The 16441-nt window shown below is 43.6% G+C and overlaps 1 protein-coding gene across 1 annotated transcript; it reads right to left on the reverse strand.

Moving 5' to 3' along the window:
• Positions 1-2954: 2954 nt before the first annotated feature.
• On the reverse strand, positions 2955-4523 carry LOC108217029 (uncharacterized). Its single transcript, XM_017389881.1, has 4 exons — positions 3873-4523; positions 3460-3776; positions 3274-3372; positions 2955-3162 (listed from the first exon to the last, which is right to left on the reverse strand). Exons 1-4 carry the CDS (start codon positions 4521-4523, stop codon positions 2955-2957), a joined length of 1275 nt encoding a protein of 424 aa, XP_017245370.1.
• Between the last annotated feature and the right edge of the window lie 11918 nt (positions 4524-16441).

Raw genomic sequence — 16441 nt, forward strand, 5'->3', positions numbered from 1 at the left:
TCTTTCGTCTTACCAGAAGCTCCCTGGGTTACATTTTCTTAGTAGTCAGGAAGCAACACAATAACAGAGGCTTCAACGAAGGGCGCGTCTCGCATATTAAAAAATGGAAAGAGCCCTTCTTTTACGTTTACAATACCAAAAGGGTGAGAACCCAATTTAACATTTCACCAGGTGAGAACATTGCCTCTAGAGAGGCGCGCCCTCTCATCACTTTGCTTCTTCTTTTGTCTTTAGACTACTAACTATCATCTTCTTCTTTAGTGGAGCGCAGCATGCCCATTTTGGACGAGGAGGCGTCGCAAAGGGCGCAACATATATTGGAACTTCCTCACGAGAGGAAGAACATGTCAACTCTCGTTACCACCGCTGCTTTAATTGACTCGGGGTTCCTTTCTCCCGACAGCGGGACCAAAATAGAATATAAGGTTTTTAGGGACGGCAGACCTTTAGTTGATAGAAAACATAAATTTTCGAGAAAGAGGCCGAGGGGGCAAAGTCTTGACGATATATCTGATGAAGGTAACTTAGGGGGCGCCCTCTCCTTTGTATTCTTAGGGCGCGACTTGTATTTTATGCGCGTGATTTAGCTTACTTGTTGACCTTGCGTTCTTTACAATTGTATACATGACTGATGTGTCTCTATCCTTATTGTGCAGGTATGACGTCCATTCCCACCTTTTTGCAAAGAACAAAGCTCAACTCAGGGGAAGGCGCATCCTCCTAGCCTTCTGCTTCGAAGCGGGGCGCGCCTGGCCTTGATGTCAAAAAACAGGGCGACAGACCCGACCCTGCTTTGGAGGATTCTCGAGGTCCCAAGAAACAAAGGGCGACCAAAAGGCAGAACATTTCTCAATCCACCAGTCTCTCATCCAGGGCTCTAGGGGAGATTGGTGCATCAATTGTTTCTGATGATGAGCTGAGGGCGTGGCGCGCCAAATCTGACTCCGAGAAGGATGTGTGGATCCTTAAAGCAAGCTGTGAAATGCTTGTTCACAACATGGATCGGGATAGCGCAAAGGCTTCCCAAGAGACGCGCCTTTCCAACCTGGAGAAAGAGAACTCCCAGCTTAAAAAGGACTCCAAGAAACAGGAGAAGGCGCTGCAAGCCGCTGAAAATGGGAGGAAAACCGCTGAAGAGAACCTATCTAAGGAGAAGGCGCGTTTTGAAAAAGAAATTTCAGATCTCAAGAAAGCGAACTCCAGTCTTGCGTCTGCCAACAGAAGTCTTGTGGAAGAGAGAGAAAAAGTGGAAGGCGCGTCCTTTTTTGAAGGGGTGTGCAGTTATGTCGCCACCTTCCTTTCTTGGGAGCCTAATTATGACTGGCTGCCAAAGTTTGGGAAGACCGCGGCCAATTTCATGACCGAGTTCCCTTCCCAGCACCTAGAACTCATGGCGGCCAAAAGAGCTGAGCTGACTGCTACTCTTGCTAAAGAGGCTGAAGAGGAGGCGGCGCGCCGTGAGGGCGAGGATCAGGCGGAGGACGCGTCTCTCCCTTAGTTTGTTATTATTATCTGTTTTCTGGAATTTTATCAGACAATAATCATTTGGCACATTCTGAGGAGCGGGCCCTCTGTAAAACCCTGCAACTTGTAGTATACATGCCTTTTTTTTTGTTGGTCGTCGCGCCTTAACTATTTAATTATGCTTTGTTTAAAAGTGCAACACTTTGCTTTCTTCTTACCCCGCAATGGTGCCCTCATAAGAGGCACGCCCGTTGCACAGATGCCAGAGTTTAAATTTTCTTTCTTGTCTTTATGCTTACTGCTACATTATGATAGTACAATCTGTAAAGTAGGGGAAGGGCACACCATCCCTGGTGGGCGCGTCTTGTCGGTTGTTCTCAATGAGCACAAAAATAGTTTTGTGCTCCATTACTTACCCTCCCTCCTCTAAATAACTGATAACTTTTATGCACCAACGGTCGGACGCGCCTTCAATCATGCTTCTATTGCGTGAAGGGCGCGCCTTCTTGGCTTAAGCCTCATCATACTTGCAAATAGTTTGTGCTCCCGTAATAGAAAGTGAGTCATGCTTTTCAGGCGAGGGTGAGTTATGCTAATCACTATTAAGGTATATAATTGATGTTACTTTCAAGGGAGGGCGCGCCTCTTATGAAGGCATGCATATCAAGTCACAACTTGAGCCTTTAAACGGTTCATATATTTTCAAGTATGAAAGCCATTATTCTTTGATTAACCCCTTTTAAGTGGAGACAAGGCGCGTCCTCAATAGGTTTCAGACGGCGCGCCTGTATTAATAACACACTGTTTACACCTTTATGCGGGGAAAAGAGTGGCTCTAGGCCTTTATTAAAGAACACTGAATCATAACATTGCCTTTGGCCCATAGTAAATCTGATAACTCCAAGGGGACATAAAAAGACTAGCCAAGGCCCTAGTCTGAAGAAGAGCGTATATGTACTACTCCCCTAGACTAGGGATGATGTTTAATCATTGCTAGTCTACGTAGCCTGCAGCTACTAATAATATTTCTTCAAGTGCTCCTCGTTCCAAGGTCTCGGAACGGGCTTTCCATCCAGGTCCCCTAGTCTGTTGGTACCTTTCCATAATATGACTTTCACTCTGTAGGAGCCTTCCCAGTTGGCCCCGAAGACTCCATGTTGGGGATTCTTGTTGTTGAGTACAACTTTTCTAAGGACAAGATCCCCAACCTGAAAGGGGTGAGCCTTTACTTTGCTGTTATAGTCCCTAGCAGTCCTGCGTTGATAGGCGGCCAGGCGTAGTTGTGATGTAGCCCGAATCTCTTCAATCATGTCTAAGTATAGCCTCTGACTCGCATCGTTGTCTAGTTGGTTGAAATAGTCTCTCCTGAATGATCCTGCTCCAATTTTGATTAGAACCATGGCCTCACATCCGTAAGCTAGGACGAAGGGCGACTCCCCAGTCGTTGTTCTAGGAGTCGTGTTATAAGACCACAGCACCATCGGGAGTTCTTATAGCCAGCTTCCTTTGTTGTCTTCCAACTTTGTCTTTAAAGTATGCTTGATGATTTTGTTCACTGCCTCTCTCTGCCTGTTGCTTTGGGGGTGGTACACCGCCACATAGTCCTTCTTGATGCCAAGGTTATCACATTGGCCTCTTAGCTCCTTGCTGTCGAACTGCTTTCCGTTATCCGAAATCAGCTTGTAAGGGACCCCAAACCTGCAAACAATAGAGTTAAAAACAAAATCTGTTATTTTTTTGGCTGTGATGGTGGCTACGGGCGCGGCCTCCGCCCACTTGGTAAAGTAATCCACGGCTACCACTGCATACTTCACTCCTCCGTTGGCTTTAGGGAGTACCCCGATCAAATCTATGCCCCACATGGCGAAAGGCCAAGGACTGGTCATGGCGGTTAAGGATGTGGCTGGGCTGTTGGTAAAGTTGGCGAATCGTTGACACTTATCACATGCTTTGGCAAAGTTGAAGGCGTCACTTCTCAAAGTCGGCTAGTAGTACCCCTGTCTAAAAATTTTCATGGCCAGAGAGTTACCTCCCGAGTTGTTTCCACATATGCCTTCATGGACCTCCCTCATCACATAGGTGCACTCCTCTCCATCTATACATTTGAGCAGTGGCTGGTTAAAGCCTCTCTTATACAACTTCCCATCATATTCTACGTACCTAGCAGCCTTGTATTTCAATTTTCGGGCTTCGGCCTTATCTTCGGGCAACTTGCCCTCCCTGATGAAATTCCAAATCGGGGTCATCCATGTTGGATTCTCATCCTTATCTTCTATATCAGGTACTTCATGCTTGGGGATGTTAGGTATCTCCTATATTTCCAAACGGATAACTCCCAGTAAGGCCGTGTCCTTCTGAGATGCTAACTTTGCGAGGGCGTCAGCGTCCACGTTGAATTCTCTAGGCACCTTGTTCACTTGCACCTCTTCAAACTGGTCCAACAATCCCTGGACACATCTGAGATATATGGTCGTTTTAGGTCCTTTCGGTTGGTATCCCCCTTTGATATGCTCGACCACCAACATGGAGTCGACTTTTACAACAAGCTTTTTAACCTTCATTTCAAGGGCTAGCCTTAACCCTCTAATCAGGGCTTCATACTCTGCATCGTTGTTAGAGAGATGGAAGGTAAAGTGAATTGCATTCAAAAGTCTGTGTCCTTCCGGACTTACCAACACTATCCCGGCTCCTGCTCCTTCATTATTTACGGCCCCATCGGTGTGCAATATCCACCAGAGCTCGGGTATGTTTTCTTTAGGGTATGTCTGCTGTGGTGGTAGGTTGGGATCATATTTAATCAGGAGCCCAGACTTCTCCCCATCCTCAGGGAATTCCAAGATGAAATCTGCTAGGGCCTGTCCCTTGATGGCGGTCCTCGGTTTGTAGTCTAGGTCGAATTGTCCCAACTCTATTGCCCACTTCATCATTCTGCCTGTCACCTCTGGCTTATGCATAATCTGCCAGAGAGGGTATGTCGTCCTAACTTCTACCTTATGAGCCTGTAAGTAAGGTCGTAGTTTTGGGGTCGCATGTACCAGGGCATATACTAGCTTCTCCATGCTCGTTTAGCAGGTCTCCGCGTCTAACAACCTCTTGCTTACGTAATAGACCGGGGACTGCCCCTCTTCATCTTCTTTTACCAATACAACACTTATGGAGTAGTCTGAAACGGCTAAGTAAAAGACAAGCGTCTCCCCCTCTTGAGGTTTGGCCAAGAGGGGAGGCTCGCCCAAATGCTTCTTGATTTTTATAAAGGCGTCCTCGCACTCGACCATCCATTCGAAGTCTTTGGATGCGCCCTTGATGGCTTTAAAAAATTCCTTGCACTTTTCCAAGGATTTGGATACGAACCTGTTCAAGGCGGCTATCCTTCCCGTCAGGCTCTGCACTTGCTTAACAGTGCCTGAGGACTTCATGTCTAGCAATGCCTTGATTTTCGCCGGGTTGGCCTCTATGCCTTTGTGGTTAACCATAAAACCGAGGAATTTTCCCGACTCTACCCCAAACACACATTTTTGAGGGTTGAGCTTCATCCTATACTTCCTCAAGATTTCGAACATTTCTGATAGGTGGGTAACATGGTCGACATCCTTCTTAGATTTGACCAACATGTCATCTACGTATACTTCCATCGTCTTCCCAATCTGGTGCTTGAACATCATATTCACCAACCTCTGATAAGTTGCCCCTGCGTTGATAAGTCCAAATGGCATACCAATGTAGTAATACAAGCCCCTGTCAGTGATGAAGGAGGTGTGCTCCTGGTCAGGTTCATACATGGGAATCTGATTATACCCTGAGTAGGCATCCATAAAGCTGAGGAGGGCATGTCCTGTTGTCGAATCCACTAACTGGTCTATACGAGGGAGCGGGAAACTGTCTTTGGGGCATGCTTTGTTGAGGTCCGTGAAGTCTATGCACGTGCGCCACTTCCCATTGGGTTTCTTGACAAGCACGAGGTTTTCTAACCATTTTGGGTAGAACGACTCCTTTACTAACCCAGCTTTTAAGAGGCGATCTACCTCCTCCTACAGGGCCTCGGCTCTTTTTCCGCTGATAGGCCTCCTCTTCTGCCTAGCACCTTTTTTGGAGGGATCAACTTTTAAGTGATGGCACATAATGGCTGGATCGATCCCTATCATGTCCTCATGGCTCCAAGAAAATACGTTGAGGCTATTTGTTAGGAATTCTATCAACTTGTTTCTCACCTCTGGACTTAGTTTAGATCATATTCTTAGGACCTTGCCCCCACTCCCCGGTGTAACTCGCACCTCAATCGTGTCCTCGGCTGGTCCTGTATCCTGCACTTGCATGGGTACTCATGGGTCTAGATCGAAATCGAACTAGCGTGGGGTTACCTCTAGGCCTGAGGGCGCTTCCTTAGAAACTTCCTTGGGCGGTGAGGGCTCATCCAATTCCATGACGATCTCCTCTTGATCCAGCTTTCTGACTTTCTTCGGAGGCGCGTCCTCCACCTCGATAACCTGTTCCTTACATTCGTTTAACATTGGTTCATAAGTAAAAGGTGGTCCGTCTTCGCTAGGGGCGCGCCTTCCTGGTGTTGGGATGGTGGGCGTGTCCTCAGCGTCACTTTCTGGGTACTGAATGAGGTAGAGTGCGTGGACTGAGTGAAGCTCTTCGTGGGGTGGAACTCCTCTTCTGTCTCGAAATTTTTTAAGTGACCGACCATAGCAATCGCGAGACTCATATTGGAATCCTTTCACGCAACCAACCCCTCCAGGGGTGGGGAACTTCAAGGTAAGATGATAGATGGAGGTGACTATTCTCATGTCCTTCAAGAGAGGGCGTCCCATGAGTGCATTGTGTGCTGACGGGTGGTCGATGATCACGAATTCGGCTATCTGAGTGGCTACCTTTGGAGCTTCTCCTAGGGTAACCGGTAAGCGGATGGTCCCTTTAACTTTAATGGCTTCTCCTCCAAAGCCATATATTTAAAGATTTTCTACGGTCATATCCTTGTCTGGTAGTCCTATCTTCTTGTAGGTATCGTAATAGAGGATGTTGACTGAACTCCCGTTATCAACGAATACCCGATGAACATTCAAGGTGGCGATGCGGATGGCGACCACCGGGGCATTGTTGTGGGGGTGGTGTACCCATCTAGCATCGTCTTCTGTAAAAGTGATGTCCATAGTCTCCCTCTTGAACACTCTCGGGGCTCTGGTTGACAGATGATTCACGTTAGTAAGGGGGTAGTCCTTTGCCTCTTTAGCGTATTTCTCCATTGCTTTTCGGCTACCTCCCCTAGGTATGGTCCTCCGAATATGCTTCTGATGCTACCTTCCCTTACGAACTGGGTGTCATTCTGTTTCTCACCTGTCTTATCGTCCTGCGAAGCCCCGAAGGCACGTCTTTCCGGGGGGTGATCATTCCTATATTTTCTTACCCATTCCGTTAAATATCCTTCTTTGAGTAGATACTCGATTTCCTCTTTCAGATGTGGGCACTCGGAGGTGCTATGCCCGGCTGACTCGTGGAAATCACAATACTTCTTTTTGTCCTTGGCTATGTCTTGAGGAACAGGTTGAGGTCTTCGGAATGGTACCTTATCCTTGCTTACTGCGTAGATGTGCTCAGCTGATGCTGCTAACGGAGTGTATATGTCCAAGTGCCTCAGAGGGCTCCAAGATCTTTTGCTTGAGGTCATGTTTACTCTTCCCAGAGAGCGGGCGCGTCCTCTCGCTTCAGGACTGGGGGTGCGATCCTTTCTTTTATACTTTGACTTGGCGATCTCCTTTTGGTTCTCGGTCAGCGACTGCTCTACCTTTTTGAAAGACTCGGCTGCGGAATATAATTCAGACAGAGTGGCAGGATCCTTTCCTTGGAGGTGTTTCCAGAAGTCGGTGCCAACTTTAAGCCCAGCTATCAGGAAGTTCTTCAAGGTTTCATCTGAAGCTCCTTTTACTCCCATGGACTCTTGATTAAATCTTTTGAAGTACGCGGTCAGGGTCTCGTTATCACGCTGCTTGACATTGGCGAGGGTAGTAACGGGTGGAGCGTATTTGGTCGCGGATTGGAATTGTGTCATGAACATCTGCTGCATGCCCTCCCAAGAGGAGATGAGCCCTCCTCCTAACTTCCGAAACCATTGTTGGGCACTGTCCCTTAAGGTTGCTGCTGGAAACCTGCACCTGACCAAGTTAGGGATCTGATACAAGTCCATTTCAATGTTGAACCTGATCAAGAATTCGCGGGGATCAGCATTCCCGTGGTAACGGAGATCAGCATTCAGGTTTCTGAAACCGGTTGGTAATTGGGCTTCGCGGACTGCTACGGTAAATGGTGAGGAGATTTGTGGTGCTGTTGTAGCAGTGCCAGCTTGCAAGAGGGCTAGTAACTTTTTTAAGTCTTTAGGGTTGATGGTTTCAATTCCCAGGATAGTTTGGGTGATTACTAGAGGGGTAGCGGTTGCATTTGCTAGGTTTGTGTTGGCCACTGTGGTCTGAAGTACATTGTTGGCTTGGGTCTGGGTAGCGGTCGGTTGGACGATTTGGGTTAGTGTTTGCGTTGGAGGGGTAGGTGCAGTGGGAATGGTTACGGGAATAGTTTTCTGCGGAGTGGGTATGATTGGAAGTGGTATGGTTTGCTGATTGGCAGTAGGAGCGGTTACCGTCTGTTGGTCGGCACTAGGTGGGCCTTGGGGAGGCGTGTCTCCTTGACTGCTCAGGGGGCGCGTCCTTCCCGTGGCTCTTGGGTCCGGGGTGTGTTGACTTGATTCACTTTGAGAAGGGAGGTACTCTATCAGGGGTCCTACTCGGCGCCTTTCCCTCGAATTCGGTATGAGGCCTCTTCCTCTCCCCCTTACTCCTCGGTACGTCCTGCCTGTTCCTATTTCACGTCTCGCCTCAGGAGGCGCCCCATTTCCCTGAGGATGTAGGGGCGCGCTGCTTCCTTGAGAGGGTCTCCTTTGTTCCTGCTCTGCCATTTGCACAGTCATAGCCAAACTATTTGGAGTGATACCTAACCTTTCAGCCAGAGGTCGAGCGTCTACATTCTGGTCGACTGTCCTTTGTCCCGTTCCTTCACGTTGCGCAGCAGGCGTGGTCAAGTCCAGGGGCGCGCCCTTCGCGCTGTAAGCTCCCTGGCTTATTAGAGCACCTGGTGGGAGGTTAGCGTTGGGGGTTGCATCTCCGTATTCCAACATTCGAGGGGTAGGGCGTCTGAAACGTCTGCGTCCTCTCCTGCCATGGCTCCTAGAATGGCGAGAGCGTCTAGGGACAAGTTCTTCGAGTATTGACTCCATGGTGTTCAACCTCATATCGTACCTCGATTGATTTTGTTCCATTCGGTGGAGGGTGCTAAGGAGCTCCGTGTTACTGACCACAACCGGGGGTGGGTTGTTTGGTAGGGTGCGGGGGTCCTGAATGTGCACCGGCGAGTATGCCTCCACTTGTTCATCTTCAACGTAATAGTCTCCTTCATACAAATCATCATCGTGATTGGCCATCTCTTCCTCTTCGAGATTTCACCTGACCCCTCCTTCTAGCGCCAATTTGTTAATAGAGGAATTTGGTGAATCAACAAACGTGAGGTTCGTTGCTGAAATTAGGTGTTTTACGGTGATTATATGACGGAAGTCCGCCGTGGACGGTGGTTTTAAGTGTTTGAGGGTGGCTAAGATCAAGAGAATATATTCCTGCTCTCGTTCTCAAAACTCTCGATATATCCCCCTAATGTGCCTACGTACCCCTTTATATAGGGGATCAAGCCGTACGTAGTTCTACAGAACCAGGAGTTCTAGTTTGATCAGGACTAGGCCTCTTGGTGATAAGATCAATCTTAAGCCGGTGGCTTATCTCGGAGAGTCCTACTCCAGTCAGAATTAGTCTCGAGGCTGACTACCTCAGACTCCCGATCCAAATAGATCACGGATTCGACGATATCTCCACTACGAGAGATAGCATCTACCACGACTCTATGTACCATGGAAAAGTCATCTAGGAGAGCCGTGACCACTTCTTGAGGTGTAGGGATGCGTCCTCACCTCCCCGTGAGGTTTTCATCATCAGGTAGAACCAATATGGAGCCAAGTTACACGATCGTCTCAATCCCCCGATGAGGGCTAACTCACCATAATACAGGATCCAGACATATGATTGGCCTTCATGTTACCCCGGAGGGCCTTCAAGAGCCATGATCACCTCAAGCCCCCACACGAGGGTTAACTCGGCAGATAGCAGGATTGAGGATTATAGATCATGCCCGGATGAGCCCGGGAACTATTAGATGAGCCTGATAACTACCAAATGAGCTTGGTAACTAGTCTTCATATCCCTCGGAAGGGTCATCGCTAAGACTCACTCTCTCTCATGTCATATTTATTTATGTCCACATAGTCTTCCTATGTCGAGAGACGCACCTAGCGAGAAGGCGCGCCCTTACACCATCTGTCTTCCCTTCTTGGCTTCTTGACAGAGGGCCGCGCCGTCCGGATTTCCACCGGGGATGACGCGCCATGTCCCTAGCAACCTTGACTAAAAACGATTGTAACAAGTACTCCTCAGATTCATTGTTTATTGAAAATACTCAAGGAATCTTTACAACCTCTTACTCCGGATATTTGGATGACGACACAACTTTTACGCTTTTAACTTTCTCTTCAAGGAAGAGGCGCGTCCTCTTAGTTAGGCGCGTCCTCCATCGCTTCTCCTTTCCTTTAAGAATCTCCAACATCACATACGGTATCCATTTAAAATTTAAAAACCTGAGGACAGTTGTCCCTCATCCCCTATAAATATCCTCATCCCCATCTCACTTCATCTTCTTCATTCCCTACAACTGCAAACTTTCCTCTCCCGGCAGTCGAAACTTTCCAAGCACGACACACGGTTTCCCGGCCACCTCTCGCAAAACTAATCCATCCATTCTCTTCATCGTCTTCAAAGGTACGTTTTACATCCATTTTCGTCAATTTTCGCTGAGTTAATTGGTAGATCTGGGCACATGTCCTTTCAACTGCCTATGTGTTCTTCACATTCTTCATTTTCGACAGTGTATATATATGTGTATGTATAACTTTTGATCCAATGACAACTTAGACTATAAGAAACCTGTTTGCTAAACTCACACCTTAAACACGCCCAGTGGGCACATCCTTTTATATGGGCGCGTCCTCACACGACGCCTTGGGGACTCCACTTCTTAGATACACACTATCATGTAGGTCACTTATATATACTGGCGACAATTAGCGTTCTCTTTCTTAGACGCACTCCCCGTTTCCTTACTTTTGCCTCATCCTTCTTTAAGACAGGGCGCGCCCTTACCGTCTCCTTTTTGTTTACAGCTGGCAGGTGAGGGCGCGTCCCCCCCTTTTTATCCTTTCAGAAACTTCCTTTCTCGTTTCGGAATCTCGGTTTCTCCGCCCCAGTACTTCTCACCATCACCACCACGTCCTTCGCAGATCCTTCCTGAGGACGCAAGAGAAAGGATCTTACATAACCTTTCTAAAGATATCATGGAGTCTTCACATTCCTCCACCCCTCAGGCGGCCACTCCACCTCCTCCAATTGATGAAGCTACCAGCACTCCCACCATACCCGGTCATCCTGTCGATTATGACTCCGAGCTCGAGAGTTGGCTAGAAGAGTCTGAGGGCGCGCCCTTACCTATCCGAAAAGGCAAGGGTAAAATGTACCAGATCATCTCCTCTTCTTCAAAGCATATCATCTCTTCTCCCCCTAGCAACGGGGAGAAAGAGAAGGTAAAATTAATTGATCTAATGTTCAAATTAATTAGGCTAAGAAATTTTTTGGTAAAATGTAAGCAGAATTTGTATTAATTAGGTTCTAATTAAAAACTTTGGAGCAAATGAAAATGAAACTACTTTACTTAATTTTCACTTCCTTCCTTCTTTTAAAACTCAAGAGAAAGATGTTAGTTAGCCAGAGGTGATATTCACACCTTTGAGGATAAAAAGCATTTGTAAAAAAAGAAAATAAGTACTTATTTGTTCACAAAGCTAAAAATCTCAAATAAAAGAACAAGGGAAAAATGTATGGAATACTTAGCCGGTAATTTTGTGTACGCTGGAATCCCATTACGCACACATCACTAGTAATACATATATACATGATTTTCTTGGTTGCATCCCACATGTAGTTTTTGCAATTGAACTTGGTTCAAGTATGAGAACATATATCTTATTGTACTCTTTTTTGGACCTATATAGCCCGATAAAAAATAACCTAAATTTTACCTATAAATAAGCCTAAAACCCCCCATCCAGTCAGCCTGTGCCAAAAAGTAGGACAATCTCCATTGATGGCTGTGCTACCAAGTAGATATCTCCTCTTTTGTCAAATACAGATCTAGGTATAAGAGATATGACTCTCTATATTCAAGATATTAAACATTTTTCGATCTTATATGTAAAAATAAATTATATTATAATTCTTTTTTGTAACGCCTGTAATATTTGACTTATATATATTACAATATTTCGCTTTGGTCATATATTAAATTTTCGTGTCTTAATTGTCAAATTATGTGAAATCGACTTACTTTTCGTTATATGACTTCCGGATATAGTTAGAATGTACTTATTTGATTTTTGGGGAATAAATCTCGCTACGCAATTAAATGATATTGTAGTTGCGACAGTTTTGACTTAATAATAATAAATGTGATCGTTGTCGCTACCCGATTTAATAGTAATAGAGATTTAAATGATTTCGTGATATATGATATATTGCGATTAGCCGATACATTTTTAACTTGTAAATAGCGACTTGTAAAATATTTCTCTTGTGATTTTACGTAAATTATAATTCGTACTATTATATTTTGTGTAATGTGAGTATTAGAACTCTACTTGTAGTAATTCTTTTTAAATCCATTCTTTGTCAAAAAAATTTTAAAACTATTTTATTAAACTTCTAAAATCTCATATTATTTGTGATATTAATTTCATGATTTATAGATTTGTACTTTATTTATCACACACACACCACCAAAACCCTCTCATCTCCCTCTTCTCTCTCCCTCACCTCTCCTCTCTCGGGCGAACACCATTCCCTCCCTCTCCACCATTTTTCTTCATCTCCTTCAATATTCCAAGCTTGTCAAGTCAAGAACTCCACCATTCAAGCTTGTATCTTCGACATTGAGGTTAGATTTTCGTTGCATGTTGTTTATGGAGCCGAAATTGGGCCTTAGTTCTTATGAGCTTAGGGTCTCTATTTTGGTGGTTCCTAAAGATGAATTTGAGATGATCTTGGAAGGTGTTTTTCACCTCTAATTGACCAAGGCATACTCATGATTCATCACATTCGGCTATGACCTTAAGGGAGCTGAATGTATGCATGTTGTTCTTGTAAGTTTCATAGCTTTGGATTTGTTTCTTGGTTTATTCGAAAGTTGTAATAAATTGGTTGAGGTTTTGTATGTTTTCAGCCATTGCATGTCTCACATTTTGATGATTTGATATGATATAGAGCTTGTGTTTAAGTTTCAAACAATGCATGTCCTTGTATGCTAGAAACCGAAGTGAAATGCCATGGATTATAATCTTGAGAATTGTTGTAAGGATTTCATGAAATGCATGTCATGATTCTTGTGAGAAATTGTTAGTTTAGATTATAGATGATGATATATAGTGATAATCAGTAGCTATTGTGTGAATACCATGATTGTACATTCGAAAATTTTGCTTAAAATGCTATATAAAAATCTGCCCTGCTTTGCTTGGAGTTTTGCCTCGGTTATGTACATATATATGGCTAAATTTTATGGTATCTTGCTTTGTGAAGATAGTCAGTAGGTGTATGTATAATGTAGATTAGGATTTCTGGCTTGGTTGATTGGTTTATGGAGTTTTGGAGGGAGTTAAGGTGGAAGGAGACACACACACACTATGGCAGATTTTTGCTCTAGAGAAAACTAGAGAATTGGATGTGTCATGGCTAGGCCTTCATAGGCCTGAGTTTCCTGGAGTCGGGACCTGGTTTGTACAAGTCTCCAGTAGCCTTAGAAGTCATAAAAACATTCATTTGCATAGGTGCAGACACGCATTTCAGAGAACACCTCAGAACAGGGCACCTTGTAGCATATTGGACTTTTGAGTGTTAAAAACCATGTCTTTAATGTGGCCTTCATGGGGCCTAGATTTAGGTAAGTCTAATGAATTCTTAGGAAGCTTAACAAGTCATTAGAATGGTTAATTGAATTAGTTAAGTGAGTGGCAAGTGAGTGAAATCAGGGCAGTGCACACAGCAGAGTAGGCTGTTCAGTGCCAACTTGGCATGGAGGCCTAGTGAGGCCTGAGCAAGGCCTTAGTGTCAAAACAATTGAAAAACTTAGATTTAAGTCTTAGGAACCCAGAGGAGTCAAAATTGCACCAAGTCACAAGGTGGAAACATTTGTTTTGCCAAGGCACTCCAAGAGGTGCCAAAGTGCCTAAGCAGAGTAGCCACATTAGTGCATTAATTTTGAAGGTCCTTGTAAGCAAGGCCTTTGAGTCACACCACTTCATAAAGTTAGTTTAAGGTCATATCAACCTTTAGAAATTAATTTGGAGCGAATGCCTTAAGTGGAGATGCCTCATTTCTACTAATTTCCACAAGTGTCACACATAGAGTCAAATTTTACAACCAAGTTAGAATGAATTGCATATGAGTGAGTCATCAGTGAGGTCTTGACCTCATATTGAGTTCATGAGTTAGTTTTAAGTCATATAAGATAGTGCAAGTTAGTTTAGATCAATGCCCTTAGTATAGAAGCATCATTTTTGCCAAGGCACACAAGTGTTGCCAAGGTAAGCATACTAGTAAGCCAAGTAGGATGCATTTCATTGGTTAGTCTTGTCAGGTGAGGCACAAGTGTGCCTTACTCTTATTTGGTTAAGTTGAGGTCAATAGAGTGTAATTAAGAAGTGTTGGTCTTAGACCTTATGTGTTACTTGACTAATTGCTTAAGTGACTTAGGTATAATTGAGACTATTAAGTGATAATAGCTAAGTAATAAAATGCCATGCCTTACTTGTTATGTGCAATACTTTATGAATATGTTACTTGTTATTAATTAAGTTTAAGTGTATATATATATACACGAAAGGGTAGTTAACATTGTGGTGACGAGGATACTATTAATTATAGGTGCAAGTAGGAGGCCAGGAAAGGAACCTCTAGAAGATTCTGTGCAAGTGATCAGTAAGCTTAGTCCAGGCAAGTGAAACTCTCCTTAATACTTGCTTGATAATTGTATACCCTGTGAATGCGTTGTTACTGCTTATCTAGAACTGAATCACCTTATCATCACCCTATGATCAAACCTTGGAGTTCAATAATACCCTTAATACTTGAATTGACCTTTTCATTTAGTATCACCTTACACCCACATGATTATACTCCAATAGTCCCTTGATACAGAATGAGAACTTGATACCCCACATTGAACTAAATTATCTCTTTTGGAAACCTGATATTAAATAACATCCCCTTATTTTAGAAAGATCACTTAAACTTTGAAAATACCTTTGCTAAATGACTTGTCCTTGATCAAGACCCTTTTTATCGAAATTGAATTGAATTGAATTGACCTTAAAAGGAATTGAATAATATTTTTATTATAAGACAGAGGCGCTAGTCAATTAATTGCAGCATCAGTAGCGGGGAGCCTGATGTCTATATATGGCCAATGTGTGCCGAGGATTCTCCTCGGTTGAATCACTTTATGTGGTTCGGAGCTTGGTGTGGGCTGATCACCCCTCATTGCTCGTAGCGTTGTGTGTTTCCAATTCCAATAAATTGCTATCTCATTTTGCACCTTTATTGAGATCATACGTTGTGATATCCCTTGTTATTATTGCATTTGTTTATATTGCATATTGTGAACTGTTATAGATTGCTTTCACTTGCTGAGCTTTTTGATCATTAATTGTATTGTTTATTATAGCCCTTCAGTGAAACCCGAGAATGGCTCGATTCAAGTAGACCGCCCGTAAGACCACCTCAGGATCGGGTATTGCCTACCGCCGTATGATGGAGCAGGTTGGGAACATGTAGCTCCCTAGCTTTTCTTTAACTTTTGGGGATTTAAAACTTGTAGTAATGACTTAGAATTATATTTTCGTTTGTAATAACTTTAGATGTTGTTCATACTCATTCCTGGTGATCTTGGGGATTGTGGTTTAGACTTATGGTTCTAATATCTAGAAGATTCTGTAGTTTTATTTTATATATTGAATTATGCATGCTTTAGTCAGTTATTATTGTGGGTCCATCACATTTTTCTCATACAAGTGTGATAGTGCTATGGGAAACTTGATGGACAATGAAATATATGCTCTTGTTTTTTGCCGTGTATGGATTTGAATTTTTTTATTTCTTTTATTATATAGTCTAATACATTATCCACGTGTAATACTTTGATATTCAAGTTAATGATTGTACGATTCAATCTTTTTTAGATGATTAGATTACACATCGAGTCTGATCAACCTTGTCTCTTATATTTTTGTTATGGAGTTTTTGATTTTTGGATTATAGCTCTTATATATTTGACTTCGTCATTAACTAAATTGGGAAACTTTAAGATGTTATTGAGTGAATTGTTGAGAGAAAACCTAAGTTTTGAGTCTTTTTATATTTTTTTGGTTGTTATTGTAGAAATTTTATTTTCTATGGTGCACATGAAAATATCCTCAACCATCCGTTGAAACGTTTCAACAGTTGAATCCATATGTCATCCGTCGAATAAAAACAACACAAGCCTATAGAGTCATCATTGAAACAACAACTAAAATCTCCAGAAATTTAACTTATTCAATTTTTTTGAAAAATTGAACTTCGAAAATTTCTGGCTGCCAAATAACAGATAAATTCACTAGAAATTAGGAGAAATTTAACATACCTAAATTACTTACCAACCTTGTGAATGTGGATTCATCATGAGGCTTTGTGAAGATATCTGCAATTTGCTCCTCACCTGGAACAAAGTGCAACTCAATGGTACCTTC

Source organism: Daucus carota, chromosome 4 (genome assembly GCF_001625215.2).
Source record: "Daucus carota subsp. sativus chromosome 4, DH1 v3.0, whole genome shotgun sequence".
Lineage (NCBI taxonomy): Eukaryota > Viridiplantae > Streptophyta > Magnoliopsida > Apiales > Apiaceae > Daucus > Daucus carota.

Bases quoted from the DNA above. Each gene is read 5' to 3' on its own strand.
- LOC108217029 (XM_017389881.1), bottom strand. From the start codon at position 4,523: ATGGAGAAGCTAGTATATGCCCTGGTACATGCGACCCCAAAACTACGA. The intron at 3,777-3,872 runs GTGCCTAGAGAA...TTGGAAATATAG, and splicing joins AAGAGGTGCAAGTGAACAAG to GAGATACCTAACATCCCCAA. The intron at 3,373-3,459 runs GTACTACTAGCC...CTTTACCAACAG, and splicing joins ATGAAAATTTTTAGACAGGG to CCCAGCCACATCCTTAACCG.